This window comes from Gobius niger, assembly GCF_951799975.1.
Source record: "Gobius niger genome assembly, chromosome: 11".
Taxonomy (NCBI): domain Eukaryota; kingdom Metazoa; phylum Chordata; class Actinopteri; order Gobiiformes; family Gobiidae; genus Gobius; species Gobius niger.
In genome coordinates, this window is record NC_136862.1 from 11,990,747 (window position 1) to 12,012,961 (window position 22,215).

The 22,215-nt window shown below is 42.8% G+C and overlaps 1 protein-coding gene across 6 annotated transcripts in view; it reads right to left on the reverse strand.

The window, feature by feature from the left end:
• auts2a (activator of transcription and developmental regulator AUTS2 a) overlaps nt 1–22,215 on the reverse strand; it is a 217,449-nt gene that overhangs the window by 142,388 nt on the left and 52,846 nt on the right. The window contains exon 1 of one of the 6 annotated variants that reach the window (XM_079565830.1): nt 21,189–21,343. The exons of the other annotated variants lie outside the window; for them this stretch is intronic. Coding sequence (XP_079421956.1) covers nt 21,189–21,236 — 48 coding nt within the window. The 5' untranslated portion in view covers nt 21,237–21,343. Of the gene's footprint in view, nt 1–21,188; nt 21,344–22,215 lie in introns of those variants that run through there. 6 annotated transcript variants of the gene reach the window in all.

Here is a 22,215-nt window from a genome sequence, read left to right on the forward strand (position 1 = left end):
CAGCCGTACTTCTCATAGCCATAAACGAGAGAAAGTCAGGACCCCTTGTGGTGTAACACTATAATTCACCATGGGGATCGGTGGTGGTAGTCTGGTGTATTTAGCGATTATGGTAAATGGTAAATGGACTGAACATATATAGCGCTTTTCTACCTTTATCAGGCCCACAGCGCTGGAGGCTAGTAGGGTGACGTGTCTTGCCCAAGTACACAACGACAGTGTGCATTTGCGGGAGCTGGGATTCGAACCCATGACCTTCCGATCCCAAGACGACCCGTATCTTTTAACGCGATTATCATATAAAAAAATATTGATTGTTGATATTGTTTGATTGATTGATTACCACATTTTTATCGATGTTAACGATATTATTGTTTATCGACCCTACATAAAACACTTCCGGTCGTGTTGCCTATTCTCCTGATATCCCGATCATCCAGTCGTCGTCTCTCACCCTTTCCGTTCACTGTTCATCATCGGGAGGTCACAGTGAACAAACATGGCTCTCTTTAGTATCCGCTCAGGTTGTGGATCCATTGAGGGCAGGTTTGCGCAGCTGCAGGGGAGTGCTCTGAGAGGTACTATAGGGCTGGGAAATGTAGTCTCAGAGGCGGGGGGGGGGGGGGGGGGGGGCAGGATGAGGGGGGTAAAAGTGGTTGAGAGCACATAGTCTTGATCTCATCAGTCATACTAAAGGACTCCATTTCCTCCACCGCAGGCTGCAGGCTACACCGGCTCGCGACTGCATTTGTGTATCGCCATAAATCTCTGATCTATGACGACATTACAGACAAATCAATATGCTTTTAACATCCATCCTCTGGCCCGCGTCGCAATCACCCGACTCACAAATGGTCATATAATGCGGCGGTCTGCAGCGCTGAGTTATGGGGACAATTCCCAGATTTAATAATGAACTGAGCAGGTGGGGAGGCTGCGGCGGAGAGGGGGGCGGTTATAAGAGCGGCAGGAGACCTCTACTCTCTTAGATCATATCTGAACATCTTGTTATAGTGGCCCAGAGTGGCAGTAAAATAACCTCCCCGCTCACTTTATGCAGCGCCAATCCCCTCGGCTCCAACATTCCCCCAGTACAGCGCCGACAGAAGCCTCACCTGGAGAATACTACAATCAGGCTAAATCTGCAAACAGGAAAGCCGCTGCCCAGGCATGTGCTCATCACCACATAACCACTCATCAAAGAAATTTATGTGCAATTAATTACACCATTCCCCAGCTCTACAATCTGTGCTACCAAGTCATTACTGCGGTATTGGCTTTCAGAGAGTCGTCCAACAGCAGCCATGGCCAGTGTGCCAAATCACAGCTCCCTGGGCTGGGCAGCTTCAATAAAGAGCGGCACGGAAAAAAGACAGCACAGAGAGCCTGCACCGACTCCTATCAGCTTGCAGGGGCTATCATTTCTCTTTTTTATTGCCATTTATTTTCCTCCAGGAATTCACTGCCAGTATATTGGCAGGCCTTCCAGTAGATGGAGGCAATGAAATTTAGCGCAGACACTTAACACTGGGTCAAGCCTTGTGTGCGGCTCATGTGTGGCGGTAATATGATAGACACGCGCTTCCAGTTTGGGAGAGAGCTTTTTGCGTTACAGGAATAGCAGTACGGCTCGGTCTGTGTCACCGCTGCTGCTGCTGCTGCGGCAGAAAAGATAGGATGTGCTTTGCCAGAGCCTTTTGAAGGAACGTTCACACATTTGCAAAACCCTGCCTTGACCAAAGTCACAGGTTAGTCAAACCTTTGAACAAAAATCTATAGCAGAGCAAATGCAAAACAATAAATGGAAGAGGTATTCACAAAATGACCTGTTTCCATGCGCCTCATTTCAATATGTAATGGCATTTGTTTATCTATTAAAAAAAAAAAAACATTGTCCCTTATTGTTTTTGGAGCTTTTCTTGTTTGTGCCACAAAATTACATCTTGATAGTAGTTTCCCCCCCCCCCCCACACACACATTTTTTTCATGTTTAAGCAATAGGGTGAGGTTATTCCTACTAAACAGATACAAACCCGCCTGACTTGTTCAAATAATTTCAGCTCTTATACTCAAAGCATCTAACTGTGAGTATGGTGCTAATATCTGTGCTGCTAACTAGTTTTCCAAACAATATTTTAAGTTATAAATTGTTACACAAAGGTATTCAAAATGAACTGAAATCAAAACTGAAGAAAAGACCTAAGGAGTAACTAATTGTAGTGTATGTAATATGAGCCTATATGTTTAAATACTGACCCTTTTCGGTTTGACCAGTTTGTTTTCAGTAGCTATCAACAAAGCACTCTGTCAAAATCACAGGCGCTGACCCTCTTTGAAAACATGCCCTGGCTCTGTTTGTGTTTGGTCTGAGTTTCCTTGGGCCCGTAATGCACTTCCTAAGCCCATAAATCAACCTTGTACAACTCTTTGGATTCCTCCTTTGTCAAACCTTGAACATTGTTTTGCTCAATGTACCAGATCTAAGTACGTTATATAAAACTATTTTCAGTCCCAAAATAGGCCGCATGACGTGCTCTTTCTTCCTAATGCTCTTGGATAGATTCGTTTACAGGCACAGAAGGCCACAAATGTCAACCACAGGAAGGCAATTATGAGAGTAAAATTACTTCCTTACTGTTATCAATCCCCTGTAGGACCCCGGGAATGGTTAAAAGCCACCGTGAAATAGGGCACAGTGAGACTTTTCTCCCGGGTCCTGGCCAGGGCTGCTAACCTCGCTATTAAAGTCCCCGACAAGCTTTGTCAATGCAATCTACTGAATGCCTTGAGTGACACGCGATCGATATTCTCCACTCTCCTGGGTCATCACCACTGACAGAGGCCTAAGTAATAATACAGCCCTCGCTGCCTCTCCAACTTAAACGCTTCCACCGCGGCAATATTTCTCTCCGCTTTGTTTTGGGGGCCTTGCGAGCTAAATTTTCCACACTGATGGAAGGAGGAAGATAAGGGAGGCAGGAGGGAGCGGAGTGGAGAATTGCAGTGTATGTGCTGGAGAGAGTGTGAGTGTGTGTGCGGAGGGGCTGACAGAGAGGAGGCGCAGAGGGAGGGGCCATGATAAATCGAAAATGACTGGCTGCCGAGTTGTAATCTGCCAGCGTCGAGCCCCCTGTAGCAACAAGCCAAATGAAAAAGCATGCGGACAGGCCGCCGAGATGGAGGGCTGCAGCCGGCTGTGAGCAGGAGGAGACAGGGAGGACAGGGCCATGGGGATGAGTGATTCACAGAGGTGTCAGGGAGAGGAAGAGTGAGGGCCTCAGACGTAAATAAAACTCACAGAAACATAAGAGGCTCATTAGAATTTCAAATAGGGCCCAGTGTAAACAATGGCAGTTGGCAGTGCTGTACCACTCATCCAGCACTGTCACATGAAAACATGCCGGATGAGCGTCTGTGTGGATATGCACAGAGCTTCTGAATCTCCACTTATATGCTGTCTGTGCCTGTAGCATGTACACACAAAGACTGCGTGTGTGTCCTCCAGGAGCAGGTGAATAAAGTCCAACATCAAAATCCAACACAAGAGCTCCACCTACTGCACGTGGCTCCTCTGTGCCCTCTCCGCTCACACAAGGCTGTGAGAAGAGAAGCAGGAGATGACTCCACATGAGAAGCATGCACCTCTTTCATTTTAAAGTCACTCTCATTTAACATTTACCACAGAGCGAATACTAGCTCCAGAGACAGGGCTAATAAGGCTGCTGCAGTTCAGCCTTGTCTGGCTCCTGATACAATGTCAGCTGCAGTGAGAGCTAAAAGCTAAGCCCACTCTATCCTCCCCAGTGTTACGTGTGTTAGCCTGATGCCTGTTAAACAGGGTCTAGCAGGAGCAGGGCCTCAGAGATGGAGTCAGTCTGCCACACCGTCTGCCTGCCTAACACGCCTGCTGCCGCGAATGCACAACTTGCCCAAAAAGGCAAGGTCAGTTCAGCAGCAGTGGCGAGCCCAGGCTAGAGGAGCAGCATTGTAATGTGAACTCAGTACGCTTATATGAAAAACAATGGAGGATGGCGCGAGCCTCTGCCTCCCAGCAGCACACACCAAGCCCAAAGCAAACAGTCTGTCTGCACAGCCATCCTCCCAGTTTACACATGGACATCAGATGAGCTGCATACATTTACTGCTCACTGGTGGCCCAGCGTGAGGCCTGATGAATTCACAAACAGCAGGAAATGGAGGCAGAATTATGTGCAGTTCTTTGTCTGTTTATCTGCTGCTGCGTGGCCACAGCACAGACAGGCCAATAAGCCATCAGGGCCTGAGAGCAGCAGAGCCTCTCCTCCTGCTTCATTTGCAGACCTGCGGCTCGCAGTGGGAGTGGTGCACAGAAAAGCCATCTCACTCACAGCATGGCTGCTGTTTGGGGCCATGCCAATGAGCTGCATGCGCCGACTCTCTGCGCTCCCACTGGGCTATTCAGGAAATCACGGCTGATACAGAGCCATTTGTCTCCTTTTGTGCTCGGTCCTGGTCCAACTCAAGCAGAATAGAGAAAAAGAGAATGCAGCTTTCCCTCCTGAGGAAACACAGAAAATTATTTCTAAAAACATCACTGAGGCAATTTTGGTAAAAGCACATGGAATGAATGAAGCACAATTGAAAAGGAAAGCTCTGCAGGGGTTGGAGCCTGCAGCTTTTGCTGGAAAAATCACTCTCCACTTATGATTTTGACATTTTGTCAAAAGTATATACGATAGTTATGGTTAGATAAAGTAATACATATGTCTAATGACATTTCAAACTTCAAAGTAGAACTAATGAATGCTTACAGTGCACTTATTGAAACCAGATATTCATGCAGGGATTTGTCAATATGGCACATCTCACACAGATAAACAGTTATTCTGTTACTTGAGAAAATCACCTGAAAGTGAAGCTACAAAGTCAAGTTTGTTCAAAGAACAAGCAGGAGTGCACCTCAGACTCTATAAATAATAAATGAACTCGGAAAATACAAATGCAGAATGAATAAAATTATGTTTTAACAAATCCTAATCTACATCTGCATCCAAGTTAAAACCTTACTAATATGTTACTTACTTCAAGATAGCAGCCAAATAATTATTTTTGTGCAGACGTGAACCTCCTACGAGCTGGAAGCAGTCTCCCTAAAGTTATCTTTTAAACACAGAGTTGAATAATTGATCAGTGCGTGCACAGAGTCTGAATCAGAGAGAATGTGCAGCTCTCTCATGTGTGCTGCACTATTCTCTGTCCCACAAGAAGGAACAATGCATCGCCGGCTTTTCATGAGTAACTTTGAGCTTTGAGTTTAGAATGTATTCAACTCTCAGAGCAGCTTCTGTTTCACTCCCTCTCAGTGAAGAGCCGCCTGTCAACATACTGCCGACCTGTGGGGGGTGCTACATGACAACACATCATGATGAGCCTTATAGACAGAATAAAGCTGAAACAATAATTTTAAAACAATTGTAAATAGTCTCAACTGCTCCACACCTTTAGGTTACATCAGATCTGGCTCCAAAATACTGTTCACGTTTGATTCTGTTTTCTGCAAATCACAGGAATTGTATTTAGGTTTTCTATAAGGGACTAAAGAAAAGTTGCAAACCAAATATGTATGCAGGAATATATCTACATTTTATTTTACTAGATCCAAATTTTAAATTATATTTAGTGATGTACTCATATAATACTGTTATATGGAATGTACAGTACAACATGAGATCAGTGATTGTTTTAGTATTGTATTGTTCTTTTTCAAGTTTACAAGATCAAGATACTAATACTTACGAAGTAGAAAATATAAGAAGACAAAACAAGACAAAAAAAAAAAAACATATTCCACTTTTCTCTTGCAAACTATTATTAACTACTACTATTTCTTCTAGGAAATGTCAGTCATAGTCACACATTGTGTGTGGTGTACTGAGTTGGTACAGTCTAATAAGGGAGTAATACTACGGTGCCACACAGACCAGAGGAGGAGCTCGGAGGGATGTGTGGGGTGATCTAGGTAACCTCTGCTTTTAGCCCCGAGGCCAGACTGGGAATGGCTTCAAAGATTGACTTCATAAGTCTGATTAAAAATACACAATGGCTCTTTTTAACTATCATGGCTAATAATTGATGAACACAAAGGGCCTGTTGAGTTTCCCATGTGAAAGAGGAGCCGACATTCAGAGGGTTCAGTGAATCTGGACCCCTCTCTTCACTCACACACACAGAGTCTCGTACTCTCCTGCTCCTTGTGACTGCCGGCTAATTGCAGCCATTTCAGATGATTGTTATTAAAAACAGGCGAGCGGCGGCACTTTGCGGGCTGAATCGCCTCGAGGGGAGAACCCGTCACACCGGGAGCGCCCGTGCATCCTAATAACTGCAATCAGGGCTTTCAGCTGCAGCGTGGCTTTGTTTCCTCTGATGTGGAGAGAGAAGGCTCGTAAAAAACTCTCCGGTCTCTTCAGAGTGAGTTAGACTAAAGATTACAACTCCCCGTGTGAGTTTGTGCCAGACTAAACACGCAAGAAGAAAAACACGATACAGTTAAGACGTGAAGATGCATTTCAAGAGGCTTCATTAGACAATAGGGTGCTCAAAGTGCGGCCCGGGGCCCAAATAAGGCCCTCAGACACGAGTTTGGTGGCCCTCAGTACTTTTTAACAGCCAGTTCAATAATTCCACATGGTTAAAACCTCAAAAACTTTTTTACTGCAACACAGTGCTGACATAAGATTTAAAGCTGAATGAACTGGGGAAAGGTTAAAAACTGGTGGATCTGATATCACCAAGTAATTAAGTGTCCAGGACCAATGTCAAAGTTGTTTGCCCAGGACCAATGTTAGGGTTAGGGTAAGGCTGATTGACTGGGCAAACTTTACATTGGTCCTGGACTCTAATGGTGATATCAGATCGACCTTAAAAACTCTCCTAAAAAGTACCCAGTTGAACGTTTCACTGTATTGACCACTGATCTGAGGCCCTCCACGCCCCAGTTTACAGCAAGTTATAGCTATAAATGTTTTCCAGTGAGATTTAAAGCTCTGGTGTGAGTGTCAATGTTATTCCAGTATATAAAAGTAATGCACACATCTATTGTTATGTACATATTTCTTATCCTTCGTTATTGCTTACAAGTTTTTATAAGTGCTATAAGTATTTCATGCCATTTAATTTCAGTATCTAAAGCAAAAATGAAGTCAGACACAGGCACCAGCATGGGACCTTTTGAGGACAAATGACAAATCTTCTCAGACAAATATGTTGACGCCTTTGCTTGTTTCTCATTACAGATATAATTAACGCATCGACAGCTAATCGTTCCATTCATGACGTGTTGTTTTTCCATCTCCCACTGCAGACGCGGTACAGATTTAACTCCCTCTGATTAATCATATTGTTGCTGAATCAATTCTAATTATTCACTGTGGTCTTCAGTATTCAGAGCAGGGGTGTATTGACCAACAGAGCTGAGCTGATACAATTACATTACACAAACTTCCAAGTCAGCAAAAACACAACAATATTCAGGTTAGGTATAGGTAAGGGATCAATAACTGCAATAACTGGGGGTTGAAGAAACAAGGATAAGTTATGCAATTTAAAGTAAAAGTTCATGCACAGGAGCAAAACGTGCAAATTCTACATACAGTAAGTAAAAGTAAAGAATACCTAAAAATCCAGCTGTCAAAAAGTGCTTTACTACGTTACTGTACTCTGAAACGCCATGTTTTTGATTAGAAGTGACCCGGGCCTGATTTGTCTAACAGTTTGAACAGATCAGGAACAGTGAAATCCATCTCCTCATCAAATGGTCCTATTTCCAGATGTGGTCAGGATTACAAACACATGTGCTTTTGTCTGAAGGTATGAGTCAGTGAGTGGCCCCCGTACAGTTCATCTCGATCCAAAGGGACGTGCGGTAATTCAGTGTTTGAATGTTGGATCGCCGCGCGGAAACCGGAGAGCAGAAAATGTTCAACGTGACCTCGCTTTAACCTGAATCAAAGCGAGACGGAAAGGTCAGCCAGAGTTACAGCACAATGTGACAAACTCGAGGCATTTTGGGTGAAGCCAATGCAACGCCTGACATTAATTTGGTGCAGCGGCGCACTGAAGTGGTCAATGTTTACCTAGTAGCAAATGTGCACAAGGCCTGAAGGCATGAACGGGGAAACATCTCGGTCTCTTTATTGCGCCACTTCACAGAACATAATTATATTTTAGATTTTACTGAAAAAAAAACACTGGTAGGATCTGGTAATAACAGGTTTTATCAAATACATAAACTTGTCACTTCACTGGTGTGAACCTATAGGACTAATTAAATTAAAAATGGGTACAGCTAACATCTCCTGTAGGTTGTGTTCAAGTGCTACAATTTGATGACATCATAATCCCAGATGGAGGGCAACTCTATGGGTGAGAAATGTTTTTGAAAGAAATCTCCAGAGAAGAAGAAAATGGGCAAATATTGAATCTATTGGAGTGGGTGGCACACACTGTATGCAGCTGGACACCAGAAGTTCCAAAATCAGGGATTTAATAAAATATCTATCTATCTATCTATCTATCTATCTATCTATCTATCTATCTATCTATCTATCTATCTATCTATCTATCTATCTATCTATCTATCTATCTATCTATCTATCTATCTATCTATCTATCTATCTATCTATCTATCTATCTATCTATCTATCTATCTATCTATCTATCTGCGGTATCTATCTATCTATCTACGGTATCTATCTATCTATCTATCTGCGGTATCTATCTATCCATCTATCTATCTATCTATCTATCTATCTATCTATCTATCTATCTGCGGTATCTATCTATCTATCTACGGTATCTATCTATCTATCTATCTACGGTATCTATCTATCTATCTATCTATCTATCTATCTATCTATCTATCTATCTATCTATCTACGGTATCTATCCATCTATCTATCTATCTATTTGCGGTATCTATCTATCTATCTATCTATCTATCTATCTATCTATCTATCTATCTATCTATCTATCTATCTGCGGTATCTATCTATCTGCGGTATCTATCTATCTGCGGTATCTATCTATCTGCGGTATCTATCTATCTGCGGTATCTATCTATCTATCTATCTATCTATCTATCTCTATTGTCACCACTTTAGGGGATCATTGCAAAAAATATTATTGGGCCTTGGTTTATATTTTCTGGCAGGAAGACTCTTATTAGTATATTTAGTTATTTCTTGGTCGACAGCTAATGATTCTAGGGTGGTAACTATGGTAACTGTGCTGTTTTTTGTCTTAGTTTATTGCTAATATCCCTGTCTTTACGGGGACAATCCACATGTGGAAATGATCACAAAGTTCAACCTTGTCGGATGCTCACAGGTGTGCCCGGTGCTCTTACACTATGGCATGGTTGCAGTGTGTTGCAGGTATGGCGGTTTGTCTCTTGGGGAGGGCTGAATTGAAGGGTTCAAACCTTAACATTAAAGAACTTTATGAAAAAAAATGTGGGCTTTCCGAGCACAGTCTGAGTTTTACTGAAGAAAACATCTGATCCAAAACTGAAGTTAAGTATCACCTGAACGTCAGTATTTTGTGTTAAAACACTTTCACGCAGTCTAAGATTCGACCTGTAAGCGCCTGTAGGAATCCACTTGAGATCCAGACTTTCCCCGACTTGATTTCACACTCGAGTCTGAATGCAAATCCGCTCTCAGACAAGCACACGCAGAGGGACCTGTGGGCACATACCCCCCGCCCCATAACCACCCGCCACCCCCAACGCCGCGGCCCCCCCTCCCTACGCATCCATAATTCATAAGAACATGTAAATACGTTACCCCGCGCATGCATTAATGATCACTGAGAAGCTGCGCTCTAAGCACTGGGGCAATTAATAAAAGATGGCTCCCCGATAAAGGCCTATATACCTCGGCGTGTCGCGAACCCCCCCTCCCTCACACCCCCACCACTTGATCTGCCCAGACACATTTCATGCCGATTCTTAACCTTGTTTTGGTTGCGAGCTGCTCGGGGGTGTGTTGCAGCTGGTGAGGAGCTGAATAATGAATGGACGCCGGAGTACGTAGCAGAGAGAAAGTCTTGCCTCGCACACAAACAACACGCGGTGCGTTCAGGGGCGGCCGCTGCGGTCCTTTGGCTGGATGCAGTGGGAAGGAAATGAGGGGTTAACAGGACTCCTGGGAGCAGAGAAATGAGCTTTTACAGCCCGGAGATAACGCATAAAACAAGCACCACAAAGGCACGCACAAGCACACACACACACACACACACACACACCCTCTCCAGGCACAAACAATGTAAATAGAGATTTTTTTACTAAGTGTTTCTGGCACGGCTCTGTCTCGATGAAATGGAGTGTAGCGCGTGTTTGGAGACAGCTGAGGATGATGAATGAGCGCTGTAGGTTTCTTTTGTGATAATGCTGCTTGATAATACCAGTCAATATTAACAAAGTTTGCACTGAGTATGGCACTGAGGTTTACAGATGATCCAAAATAATCAAATCTGGAAATCACTGGAGATTTTTATGGTACGTGGTCACAGCAAGAAAGTCACGGGTTTGAGTCCCAGTCAACACTGGACATTACTGTGTGGATTTTGCATGTTTTCCCTGCGTCCTCTGGTTTCCTCACACCATCAACAATATGTACAATCTGTAGTCCTGTAAAAAGATTATGAATATCTGTGGGGCTTAAATACAGGTAAATTGCAATGTCCCTTTAACAATTTAGGATGACTAAACACCTCACTTATTCGATAAATTCCATACAGAGTAAGGCACTTGTACAGCTTCGTAGAGATTGCATTTCCTTTGTAGCCATTCTGATCGAACCAATCACAGCACAGAGGGGCGGGCTGGAGAGGCAGCATATCCAACATCTGAATTAATTAAACCGAAACATTTAAAATGGCAGCAGTAATGGATTGCTTTTTGTTTTTGTGTTATTTTATTGTAACTGGGGACTCCATTTAAAGAGATAAAACACTGGCCGCTTTTCTTACAAATTAAAAGACATTTTTTGTTGTGTTGCTGGATTTAGAAGCAATCTACAGCTGTCTGCACTCATACAGAAGAAAATTAACACGCTTCTCTTTGGTTCCTTTTACGCCTGTAAGTGCCACAATGAAAACTAATCCAATGGAAGCAGACTGTCTTACACTGCAAAGAGTATAGGGAGTAAGTCTGTTTGCCAGGCTAATGTTTCGCAGCCCAAACGTTAACACAAACAGAAAGTATTGAAACTTACAGCAGCTGTATAAAGTTCTTCCTTTTGATAACCTTCAGAAATGCATGAACACTCAGTAAATATGAAACCATTGCTTAAACAGCCATGTATGGCACACTTGAGTAGTGACACCAGTGAGTGGGAGGGAAGCAGATGGCTGGGGAGAGGAGAGGCTGGCTTGTCTCCTGTTCCTCTGAGGAGGACCACTGACAGCCTGTCAATCTCACAAATGGATGGATCTACGCTTCTGACAGCTCTTTGCCGGGGTTCAGCACTCTCTTTAGTTCTCACTCATTCCATCACATATGTGCCAACGATGGACGACCTTTTCCCTCTGTCTGTCAAAGCAGCAGGCAGTCTTCTACAGCCGACACGCTCATATTAAAGAGTGGGTATAATGATTCTGCAGGTATTTAGCAATAATCTCATACACAGCTTTATCACTGTCTTACAAGTTGTTAGTTAGAAAATGCAATATTGATCTAAAACGACACAAACACAATATCCAGGAGTTTCACACTATCTCACCATGAGCCCCTTCTACCCACACCTGCTCTTGCTCTTTTCCGTTGCACAGCTATTTCAATGAAGAAAACTAGACCGCTCTGCCTGTGTTCTTGTATTGAAGCTGTGCTGAGTGTTGTTACTTAAAAAAAAAAAAACACAAACAGCATCGCGCACTCATGTAGCCGATGTCCAAAAGTGAATATATTCAAGATTACGTTTCGGAGTAGCCTTCTGGGTGTGACCTCCAGATTGATGGGCACCACTCACCGTTTGGAGAAGATCTAAGCCACCTGGGCTGGTCCACTCCACATGCACTGTGGTTCAAAAAAGGAAAAAAGAAAAAAAGAAATGATCTGAAGGCTATGCCAAACGTAATCTTGAAAAAAAAAAAAATCACTTTTGGACATCGGCTACATGAGTGGGTAATGACTGAAAGGACAAGATCGCGAATACAAGCGGCCAAAATGAGTTTCCTTCGCAGGGTGGCTGGGCGCACCCTTCGAGATTGGGTGAGGAGCTCAGTTACCCGGGAGGAGCTCGGAGTAGAGTCGCTGCTCCTTCACGTCGAAAGGAGCCAGCTGAGGTGATTAGGGCATCTGTTCCGGATGCCTCCTGGTCGCCTCCCGCAGGAGGTGTTCCAGGCATGTCCTAGTGGGACAAGGCCTCGTGGAAGGCCCAGGACACGCTGGTGGGACTATGTCTCCGAGCTGGCCTGGTGTCGCCTCGGGGTCCCCCCAGAACAGCTGGAGGAGGTGTGTGTGGATCGGGAAGTCTGGCATCTCTGCTGAGACTGCTGCCCCCGCAACCCGGCCCCGGATAAAGCAGAAGAAAATGGATGGATGGATGGATGGCTACATGAGTGCTGTTTCTTTTATTTTTGAAGATTTTCCTCAACATCTGCATCTCTGTTACCACTTTTGGTGTGGTACTCCTCTTTTCTCATCAAGTGTTTTTACTTTGCCATGAAAGTTTTAAAGGGACAAGCCACCGTTTTTCCATACTGAGATATGTTCTTACCTGAGCTTAGATGAGTTGATACATACCTGTCTTGTCTTTGTGTGTGCCCGTGAAAGAGCGTGGTAGCTTCCAACTTCACCCCCGTTTGGAGCTATAGCAATATATTGGGAGAGGCCAAATGCTAACAACATCTTTGGTCGTCGACTGAGGGCACGCACAAAGACCAGACAGGTACGCATCAACTCAGGTAAGAACATATCTCAGTATGAAAAAAACATGGCCTGTTCCTTTAAGCGGAACAAGAGATTGAGAGGAGAGCATTTATCTATGAATACATAGAGCTTTCTATGAGTTGCCGCTGCACTGCTAAGAAAAGCCTTTGGGGAAGTTTCGAAGATTACTCAAAAATGTGCAAGTGGGTCAAAACACAGCTGCAGGTCTGTTTTTGATGAGAGAACAACATTGTAACCTGGTAGAAAGCTTTAAGACAATGAAACACACATTGACACACACACACAGTAGAGGCGCATATCAGTGCAATCCGGCAATTATGACAATGACAGTGAACCAATGTCACACATCAGTTGACATTATACTGCGTTGAAGCAAATGAAAAATCCCTTTATGGCATAACGCCATAAAACCATTCAGCTTGATATATGGCACAGTGGAATAGTTCAATCAAACACATTTTAAAAAGGCTTGAGAACTTAACTCAACTGAGAAAAAATAGTGGCAAAAAGTCATAAAAAATCTGGACAATTTTGTTACTATCTGACCAACACAACCTCCTTAGCGCTAAAGGAAGAACTCACGGCTCAAAGTATGAGCTCAAAGACGAGAGCAAGACTCAAGCGTGCTCCACTTCCCTATTTAGAACAAAACAGCATTTTCTGTTCACATTAGCACAGCAAAGGAAACGGCGCAGAGGGGAATAGAGCGTGCTAAGCAGAGATGTAACAAGGCTTACACGGCAACGCTAATTAACATAAAGCCCTGCCTGAGCCCACTTCCTAAAAACACACTTAACAAGAATCACAGCACACCATTTATCTGAGCAAATGAGCACCGCGATGAAGATCTGCTTAAGCTGCAGCAGGTCAATTACTACCGCTAAATTATTTACACGCTAATATTGCAAGTGTAGAATTTCAATTTACTGAATATACCGCGTTAGATAAATGCTGCTTAGTTAATCACGGTCTGAATCTGTTTTTTTTTTTGTTTTTTTGTTACATGGGAAAAAATCAAGGCAAAAGCGGAAAAATTAAATATACATACATACATGCGCTTGTTAGGTAAGATTCAAACGCTCTTTTCCCATAACAGTGTAAATGCCTTTTGGAATCTAACTCCGTAGCTTAAGTCCTAACACAGTTCTAGGGCTGGGTGCCGTTAAATGATACCAGTGTGGTATCGGGAAAAAAGTTTAAGTGCTGTTGGTATTAAAAAAGTGCTAAAAGTATCAAGAGCAGGTACCAAAAATATCATACCTTTAGAGACCAAGTTTGATGCCCTTTGGTCCAGAGACAGCATGAAAGGAAGTTACTTGGATGTTTCACCTCAAATAAATGATACGGATTTAAAATAAGTAGGTTTTTATGGAATAAAGCAGCCTTTTTATTCTGTTTTATGGGTCTAGATGACGAATATTTTTGTATAGGTATCGAAAATGGTATCGTTCAGGTACTGGTATTGTACCCCTGGACTCTGTGGAGGAGGTGAGGGACAGGAGGGTGTTAACCAAGCTCACCTCCATCATAGACCACACCTCCCACCCACTGCACGGTAATTGTATATAAGATACCTCCATTTACTATTGAATTGTTTGCACATTTCCTGTCTATTCTGCACACCCTGAGTCTTTTCTTGAGAGCTGGTGTAACAAGGGAATTTCTCCATTGTGAGATCAGTAAAGGCTTATCTTATCTTGTAAACCAAGTATTGTTAAAAGTACTGGTATAAAAAAAGAACGTAATGGTTCCCAGTCCTACGCAGTTGGAAGTGTGCCCGAGCTCACCTTAGCATCTGCTGCAATGGGGAAAAAGGCTTAACACAGAGACATTCACCAAAAACAAATTTACTACGAGCATGTCTTTCTTTGGGCATCAGGAGCGTGTTCAGAAGGAATTCAAAATATCAAAATCGGTGACTTTTAACTACATAAAAGCTCAATGAGTACAATCCTACCTTATGAGGCAGATGAACAAATGAAAAAGGTGCTCTCTTCAATGCTGCAGAACTATTTAGAGAGGCTTAGGGAGGGTGTGTCTTTCGTGAAATCTGGGACCTACTCATTAATTATCTTGTTGTAGTCATGTACTGTGAACAACATGGACGTAGCATCGCTATTAGCTGCTGAGGGCTCATAGGAAAAGGGGGAAGGCTTCGGAAGTTGCTAATGGACGTTTTGCATATCTTTAAGTCATTGAACACTTGTCATTCTGACCTCCAAGAGTTTGTCTTAACATGCGCAACCCTGCCCCATTTTTGTCCTTTCACTATACTTTATTTTTTATTTTTGCCTTATTCTATAGGAGCTTCAAAAATCCAAAGCCAAATTGCTAGCATGTACAGGCTTGGTATATGAAAAATGTGGTCTTAGTTTTAAATGCATGTTACAGAAAGGATAAGCAGAGATCAGAGGGAGGAGAGTGGAGGGAGGGAGCATCTGGAGCTGTGCAGACTTCAGAGCACCTCGCTGGTCACCTCATCTCCTGCAGGAGGTCTAAAAAGGACTGAAATCTGCTTCCTGTCATCTCCCATCTTGTCAGTCTTTGTTCAGACATCTTGCATCTCCTCCAGCAGCTGTTTGAGGCCTTCGGCGGCAGATGGCTGCTTCTCTTTGATATGCACTCTCCTCCGGCCCGCTCTCCATCACTCTCCCGGGTCCTCTCATTGGCTTAAAGTTTTAGGAGGAAAAAACTCCAGCCATGAAATTTAAACTAGCTTTGGAGACCGATAAAAAATAGTGGCATGTTGTAGTCAGTGTTTGACAATTGAGAGGAGTGAGACGAGAGCCATGCCATTCCACAATTACACATCATTCATATTTAATTTAAATGTTGTATTTTAAGTGCAAAACATGCTCCTAATGACCAGCTAGATGCAGAAAATGCTTTTTGCATTAGGTAATCAAAGAATGTATTTGGATGAGTTTTTAACAAAAGACCTAATAATTCTTTTGTTACAATAACTGTGTCTGTGTGGGCTCTCAGTCGTACAGGAGTCCATCTTCAATTAAAGTTCTTGAGTCATCTTCTGCACTCTGTAGTTGTGCTCTGTACTGTGACGTTTCGCCTCTCATCCAAAAGGCTTCAACAACACTAAATTTACATTTTAAGATCAGCCCACGGACTAGATATAGACACTGGGAGGAGTTGAGCTTAGCTAAGTGCCTCCCCTCTATTATCACTTAATCTATCACTCACATCCGAATGGCCACACTATTCCCTATATAGTGCACTATATAGTGGTAATGCCATTTTGTAGGGGTGTACGAATGTCCAGAGAGAAAAAAGTAGTGCACTCAAAATTTCCCACAATGCATTCTGAAAAGTTGTGAGCAGTGGTGGTCACTAAACGGGTCAATAGTAGACCACAAAGCATTGCGAGAGATCGCCTGACAGCAACAGGTCGTTGAACTAAACAACACGACTGAATGAAATCAGCTGTTTCAGTCGTGTATTGTGTATTTCTCATGAATAAATGACTTGAATATAAACAGTTACGGTGAAAAAACGCTAACGCTAGCTGCTTACCTTTAGCTTGAGCTGTTAAATGACTGATAGCTTCCTCTCGACTAAAATCCATGTTAAATATAACGTATCTGACTCGTATTTATCCATAAATGTTCCACTGTCTCAGGTGGACATTCGGACACAGCCTCAATCTTTCATTCTATCACTCAATGGAGGGGAGGGACTTAGCCAAGCTAAACCCCTCCCACTGGTCTATATAAAGTCTGCGGGCTGAGCTTACACATTAGTGTCACTGACGAAGCCTTTTGGATGAGAGGTGAAACGTCCTACACTTCAACTACAAGTACAGAAGATGACTCAAGAACCTTTATACAATAATTATGCCGCTGCGTCACAGTATGTTTTCAATACAATTTTCAAATCCACACAAAATAATAAAAGTTGCTATTCTACTCTGTGCAGCCTTTGAATGTGTATGTTTTTATGATGGTTGCCAACTTAGACAAATGCTGTGCCAAATGTTGCTTGTTGACTGGAAAAAAAACAACACTTGCTTCGGACCATTTCAGCACAAACTGCCAGCCTCTGGGCAAGTCTTCCCTCCAATGGACAGCGGACAAGTGTTGCAGGTCCTTGTCATAAATCTGTGAGATAACTGCGGCAGATCAGTGACAACAGAGCAGTCTTTCAGCAGGGCAACAGTGCCAGAGATGGGGCTTTAGCAGTTAATCTATGGAACCATCCCGATGCCCAGTCATCCAGAGAACTGAAACCAGAGTTGGAGCGCGCTGAACAGCAGACGGCGGGCAGGGGCCACAGCTCCACTGGGAGTAACAGAGCGGATTAGTCTGGGAAAATTACCTTGGAAAACGCGACTGGAACCACCACATAATTCTGAGGTTTCACTGGTCAGAGAGCAGGAGGGGAGGAGCTCGACATGAAAGGAGCACCTGCCTTTTGTTCATTCTACTTTCATTTTGTTCATTGTAAACCGTTTTTGATCAGCTGAACTTCAGGATGGTAAAAATAACCCAGTCCAGATAACCGGTTATTATGTAACACCCAAATGAGAGTTTACACAAGGTTTTAAAACTGGGCACAAACCCTTTCCAAATTTGGACATGTTTGGCTCTGGTTAGGCCATAGTTTAGACCAGAGGTAAGCAATGTCAGGCCCAGGGGCAAATACCAGCCCTCAAGCATTGAATCCCTGCCCCCCAAGATTAATTTGAGAAATATAATTGCACATATTAGCTGTCAAATACCTGTTGAAGTGCCCAAAAAATGCAGAAAATACTGTAAATTACTTCAAATTTCCTAGATTGGAGAAAGTAGGGCTTCACTCTGGACAGGTTCGGCCCCTGAACATTTCATAAGGAAGAAAACTAGCCCACCACTAAAATAACTTGCCTATCTTTGGTGTAGACAGGGTTTAATCCAAGTATATTCCTGGTTTAAACCATGCTAAGGACCTGGTTTAGGACATGAACATATGGTACATTGATGCTCATGGACATCAGTTTCCTTCAGGTTGTTGGGAAATGTAGATTAGCAGATTAGCTTTACAGCCTGATATGTCCCTGAGTGGGTATAACAGTGGTAGTGGTTGAGTGGACATGCAGCCACTGGCTCTGTCCATCTGTCAGCCCTGTCCCTGGTGGTTCCACTGAGGGCTCCCTGTCGGTCCCTGTAGCACAGCATTGTTCGCTGATCCACGCCTGCTCTCTCCCCTCTAACTCCTCCGAGTAGCATGACATGAGTAAATCACATCTGAGAATAGCGCTCTGATACATACTGTAAATATGAATAAGTGGAGAGTCAAATATGAAAATGTGCTCATTTCAAGGCTACGCAAATGTACAAGACAAGACAAAATGCAGCAAAGCAAACCTTGTTATAGATTTTTTGAAATAACATTACATTGGCTAACTGGTTAAGTGCTCTTGCCTCACAAGAAGATCCATTTATGTAGGTTTATTACAAGGCTTTTTTGTGGAGAGTTTGCATGTTTTAATCCGAGTGCTGACATTTCAACACCAAACATGTACCTTCTTCTTCACAGGTTCGGTCTGTGCCAAAAGATCTAGCAGAGAGCAGGTACACATGAGGTGTTTCAAATTTCCATGGCAACCTCTGTAAAATTCAGATTTGGACTTTAATTATTATAAACTAATGTTGATCTGTGTTGCATGACACTCAGGGCAGAACATTGTCCAAGGGCTGGGTGATATGGCCCAGAATAGAGACGAGACCTCACGATAAAAAATGAAAATTGAGATTTAAAGGAGACATACAAAATGTTTTTTTTTAGCTTTAAACCATGTTATAACATTGTTCCCTCATCAAATACTTAACTACATTTACGCAGTCCTGAGTAATCCTCAGGTACATTTTTTATTTATCAGTTTCTTTTTCTACAGTGTCAGCGCTTCGTTATGCACTTCCTGGATACAATTGCGTCATTGTTAAAACCTGAAACTGTCCTCCACATTTTTAACGCCTTTAACCTTCTGAACCGAGGGCATTTTCTCCAGTTCGGCTTTACTCAAATTTCAAAGCTTCTCAACTGGAGAGCAACAGTATAATGCCTCATTTGAAAGCTAAGATCTACAAAAGTGAGCGTAACTTTCTCACGTCGTCAACGCTTTTTGGTCACATTTTTTTTGCTTTTTTTGTCCGTTTTTCGTCAAGTTTTTGACATTTTTTGTGGCTTTTTTGTCACTTTTTTGCTCCACTTTTTTGTCGTGTTTTTGTAAACTTTTTGTGACTTTTTGCTGCTTCTTCATCGATTTTTTTCCATAGTTTTTTTGTTTTTTTGTCACATTTTTGCGTATTGCGTTTTCACCCTCGTTTTCTGTGGCTATTTTGATCATATCGGTTCTGAGCCATTCAAAGTGCATTTATCACGCTGTAAACTACACCGTAGATCGAAACTGACACGTTTTTTAGGAAGTTATTCCTACAGTTGCCAGCAGGAGGAGTCTTACTCAAAGTCTTCTCCAGCTCTAGCGCCTGTATTTCATTGCTAGTATTTAGTATTAGTAGATAAAAATTCTAATTAGAAGCTTAAAATATTGATGCAGAGAGTAGTTAAGTCTATTTTTAAGCCCACTATGCAGGATTTATCCACTTGAATTGAGGTTAACCATTGTTTCCATTAAATTCAATTGCCCAACATTGTCCATGTCTCTTACCGAGCTCTTAAGAGTGTAAAATTATACTAGTCTGCTGAAAGCCTGTGTTGTCTTGTCGGTGGCAGAAGCTTTTGTCTGACAGATGTTTACAGGGGGTGGTGAATGTTTCCACACGGCGCACTGCCTGGGAAAACATCTGGAGTTTGCAAGGGTTTAACCGTAATCCCCTCCGCAAGCTGTGGAGCACTCGCAGAATTTCAATGTGCCTGAAAAGTAAGCAATCTTTTAGGCAAAGAAAGAGCTTAAAGAAGTATGTTTAGTGCAGGCATTAGCGAAGTCAAAAGATCCGTAAGCCTCTTTATACACACCAAAGCAAAACAATATAAAGGGTGTGCGAAATATTTTGAATTCTCTTGGAAACGTTAAACTGCTCGGTAAAGCAAAGTTGAATTTAGATGCATTGTGGTAAAACGAACCACCCAAGAACCACGATGACAAACTTGCGATGAAAGAGCTAAATCACTGCCTCCTTCTGCAACTGCACTGCTGTTTACAGTGATTATATGCTTTCCACAAACACACGAGTGCCTGTAAATATAAGTATTCTATAAAACGTAGCATGTTCTTCAATAATAAATAGCTACTTGTGATAGATTTTGTTTTTAAATATGGCATAGAATACGGCACTATACCATACAAACATATTGCACAATGGAGCCATTTATTTCATGGAAGTTAACATCTTACTGTTGAGGCTGTGAAGCTTGTAATTTCCCAGTGTTTGCAAACTGTTAGATTATGTGTTATCGTTCCACAGCATATACCGCTGCCAAAACATCGCTTTGTAAATATGCTTCCACAAATGGTAAAGAAAGCAAATGTAAAACACCCATCGAAGACCAGAAATGAATCTAGACCAGGTCCTATATCATATTTTTTAAAGCAAAGGAACCCACACTTTGACTTGAAAGACCTAGTCCAGGTTGTTGACCTTGTGGTTTGGTTCAAATGAAGGTGACAGCTTCAGGGGACGCTCAGACTTTTGGACTACAATGTTGCGTTCACTTTCCACTCAGAGGAAATTAATACGCCTCTGTCGTCCTCGCTGGTCAGACAGGAGCCCACACACAGCGGCTGCAATTACCCTTTACCCAGATGACGACAACTCAAGACGCTTGACCCTGAATCAACCGTTGCCCTCTGACCTTTTCACCCCAGACAGGAATTTGATCAAATGTTTTCATACTTTCAGCGTAGATGTGTAATAAGATCCGCCGTATTTTAGTCCTGCCACTTCAAAAGCCAAGACAGGACAACGCTGTGGACGGTGCGGCTCGGGTATAAACTACATTAGCACAGACATAGTCACACTCTCTACAACCTCAGTGACTTGCAGTCCCTCTCCTGTGATAAATAATGAGATAGCATTATTGACTGAGAGGCATGGACACTTGATGCTAAACAGAGAACTCGATCAGCATAAAAGGTTACCACCAACACCAGGCATCAAACCTCATTAGAGAGAGTCCTGTGGCTAAAGTGGACTCACATACAGCTACAGATATCGCTCATGCATCCTGTAAACCAGACAAAAACACAGACCTTTAAACCACCCGCCATGCTGCACGAATTCTTTCAACTCTCCAATGTACTTACCTTGTCGTTGTATTTGAACTTGACATAGAACCAGCTGGACTTGATCATCCTTCTCTTCTCAATTACTGCCTGATTTAAAGTCTCTTCTGATTGAATCTTCCGCCGTGTCGGACTGCTGCGAGCAAAGGAAAACTTCTGCTCTACAGTGTCACTGCCGCCGCCTCCTCCTCACTCCACGTGTGAGTGCGATCCCAAGCCTGCTCACGTCGGTCGCAGCCTCCCCTTCTGCCCCACTGCTCTCTCACTCGCTCTTGTATTGTATAAATCCCCTTTCTTTAAGATTTCCCTCTCACTAGCCCTTCTGTTCAACCTCTGTGCCGCTCTGTTCTTTCGGTCATGCACTGTCGAGCGCTTTCATCCTGCCCTGGTTTAACCCGCTTCTATATCTATTTCAATCGGGTCTTGCGGTGCCCTTGGTGGAGTAGCGCTGTGTGCCGTATTATTTCTACAGACAGTGGGCGCTGACGCCGGGCTGACCCTAAAAGCAAACAGTTCCCGAGAGCGAGATGAAGTCTGACAGCTTGACAAATGCCTCAAAATGCACAGTCAATTGCAGTTAGGTCATTTTCAGAAGGTCTCTTTATCAGATTCAGCGTGTGTTCATGTTACTTCCATAAAGTCAAACTGGAGTTGAAACAAAGCAGACATCAGCAATTTTGTTTGGCAATGTTTTGAAGTGCCTGAAAGTATCAAACATATTACCATCATATTAAGTGTTACATTTACTGGGATGGAGCCCACTCTTGTTTGTGTCGGTCTCATGTTCTGTTCTGTCTGTAGTCGCCGTTTATTGATCACTACGTGTGTTTATGTTGTTGTTTATAATTATATCTGTAAAAAAGTATGTAAAGGATGAAAAATAATGTTGGAAAAAGTAGTAAAAGTAGTTAAAGTATCATGGGCAAAAGTATGTCAATGTGAAGTTTACTTACTTAAGTTTACTTACTTACTTAAAATCACTAGTACTACAAAATAGGGCCAAGTCACAATAAAAACTTTTTGTGTGTCTTCCTCCATCAGGCAGACA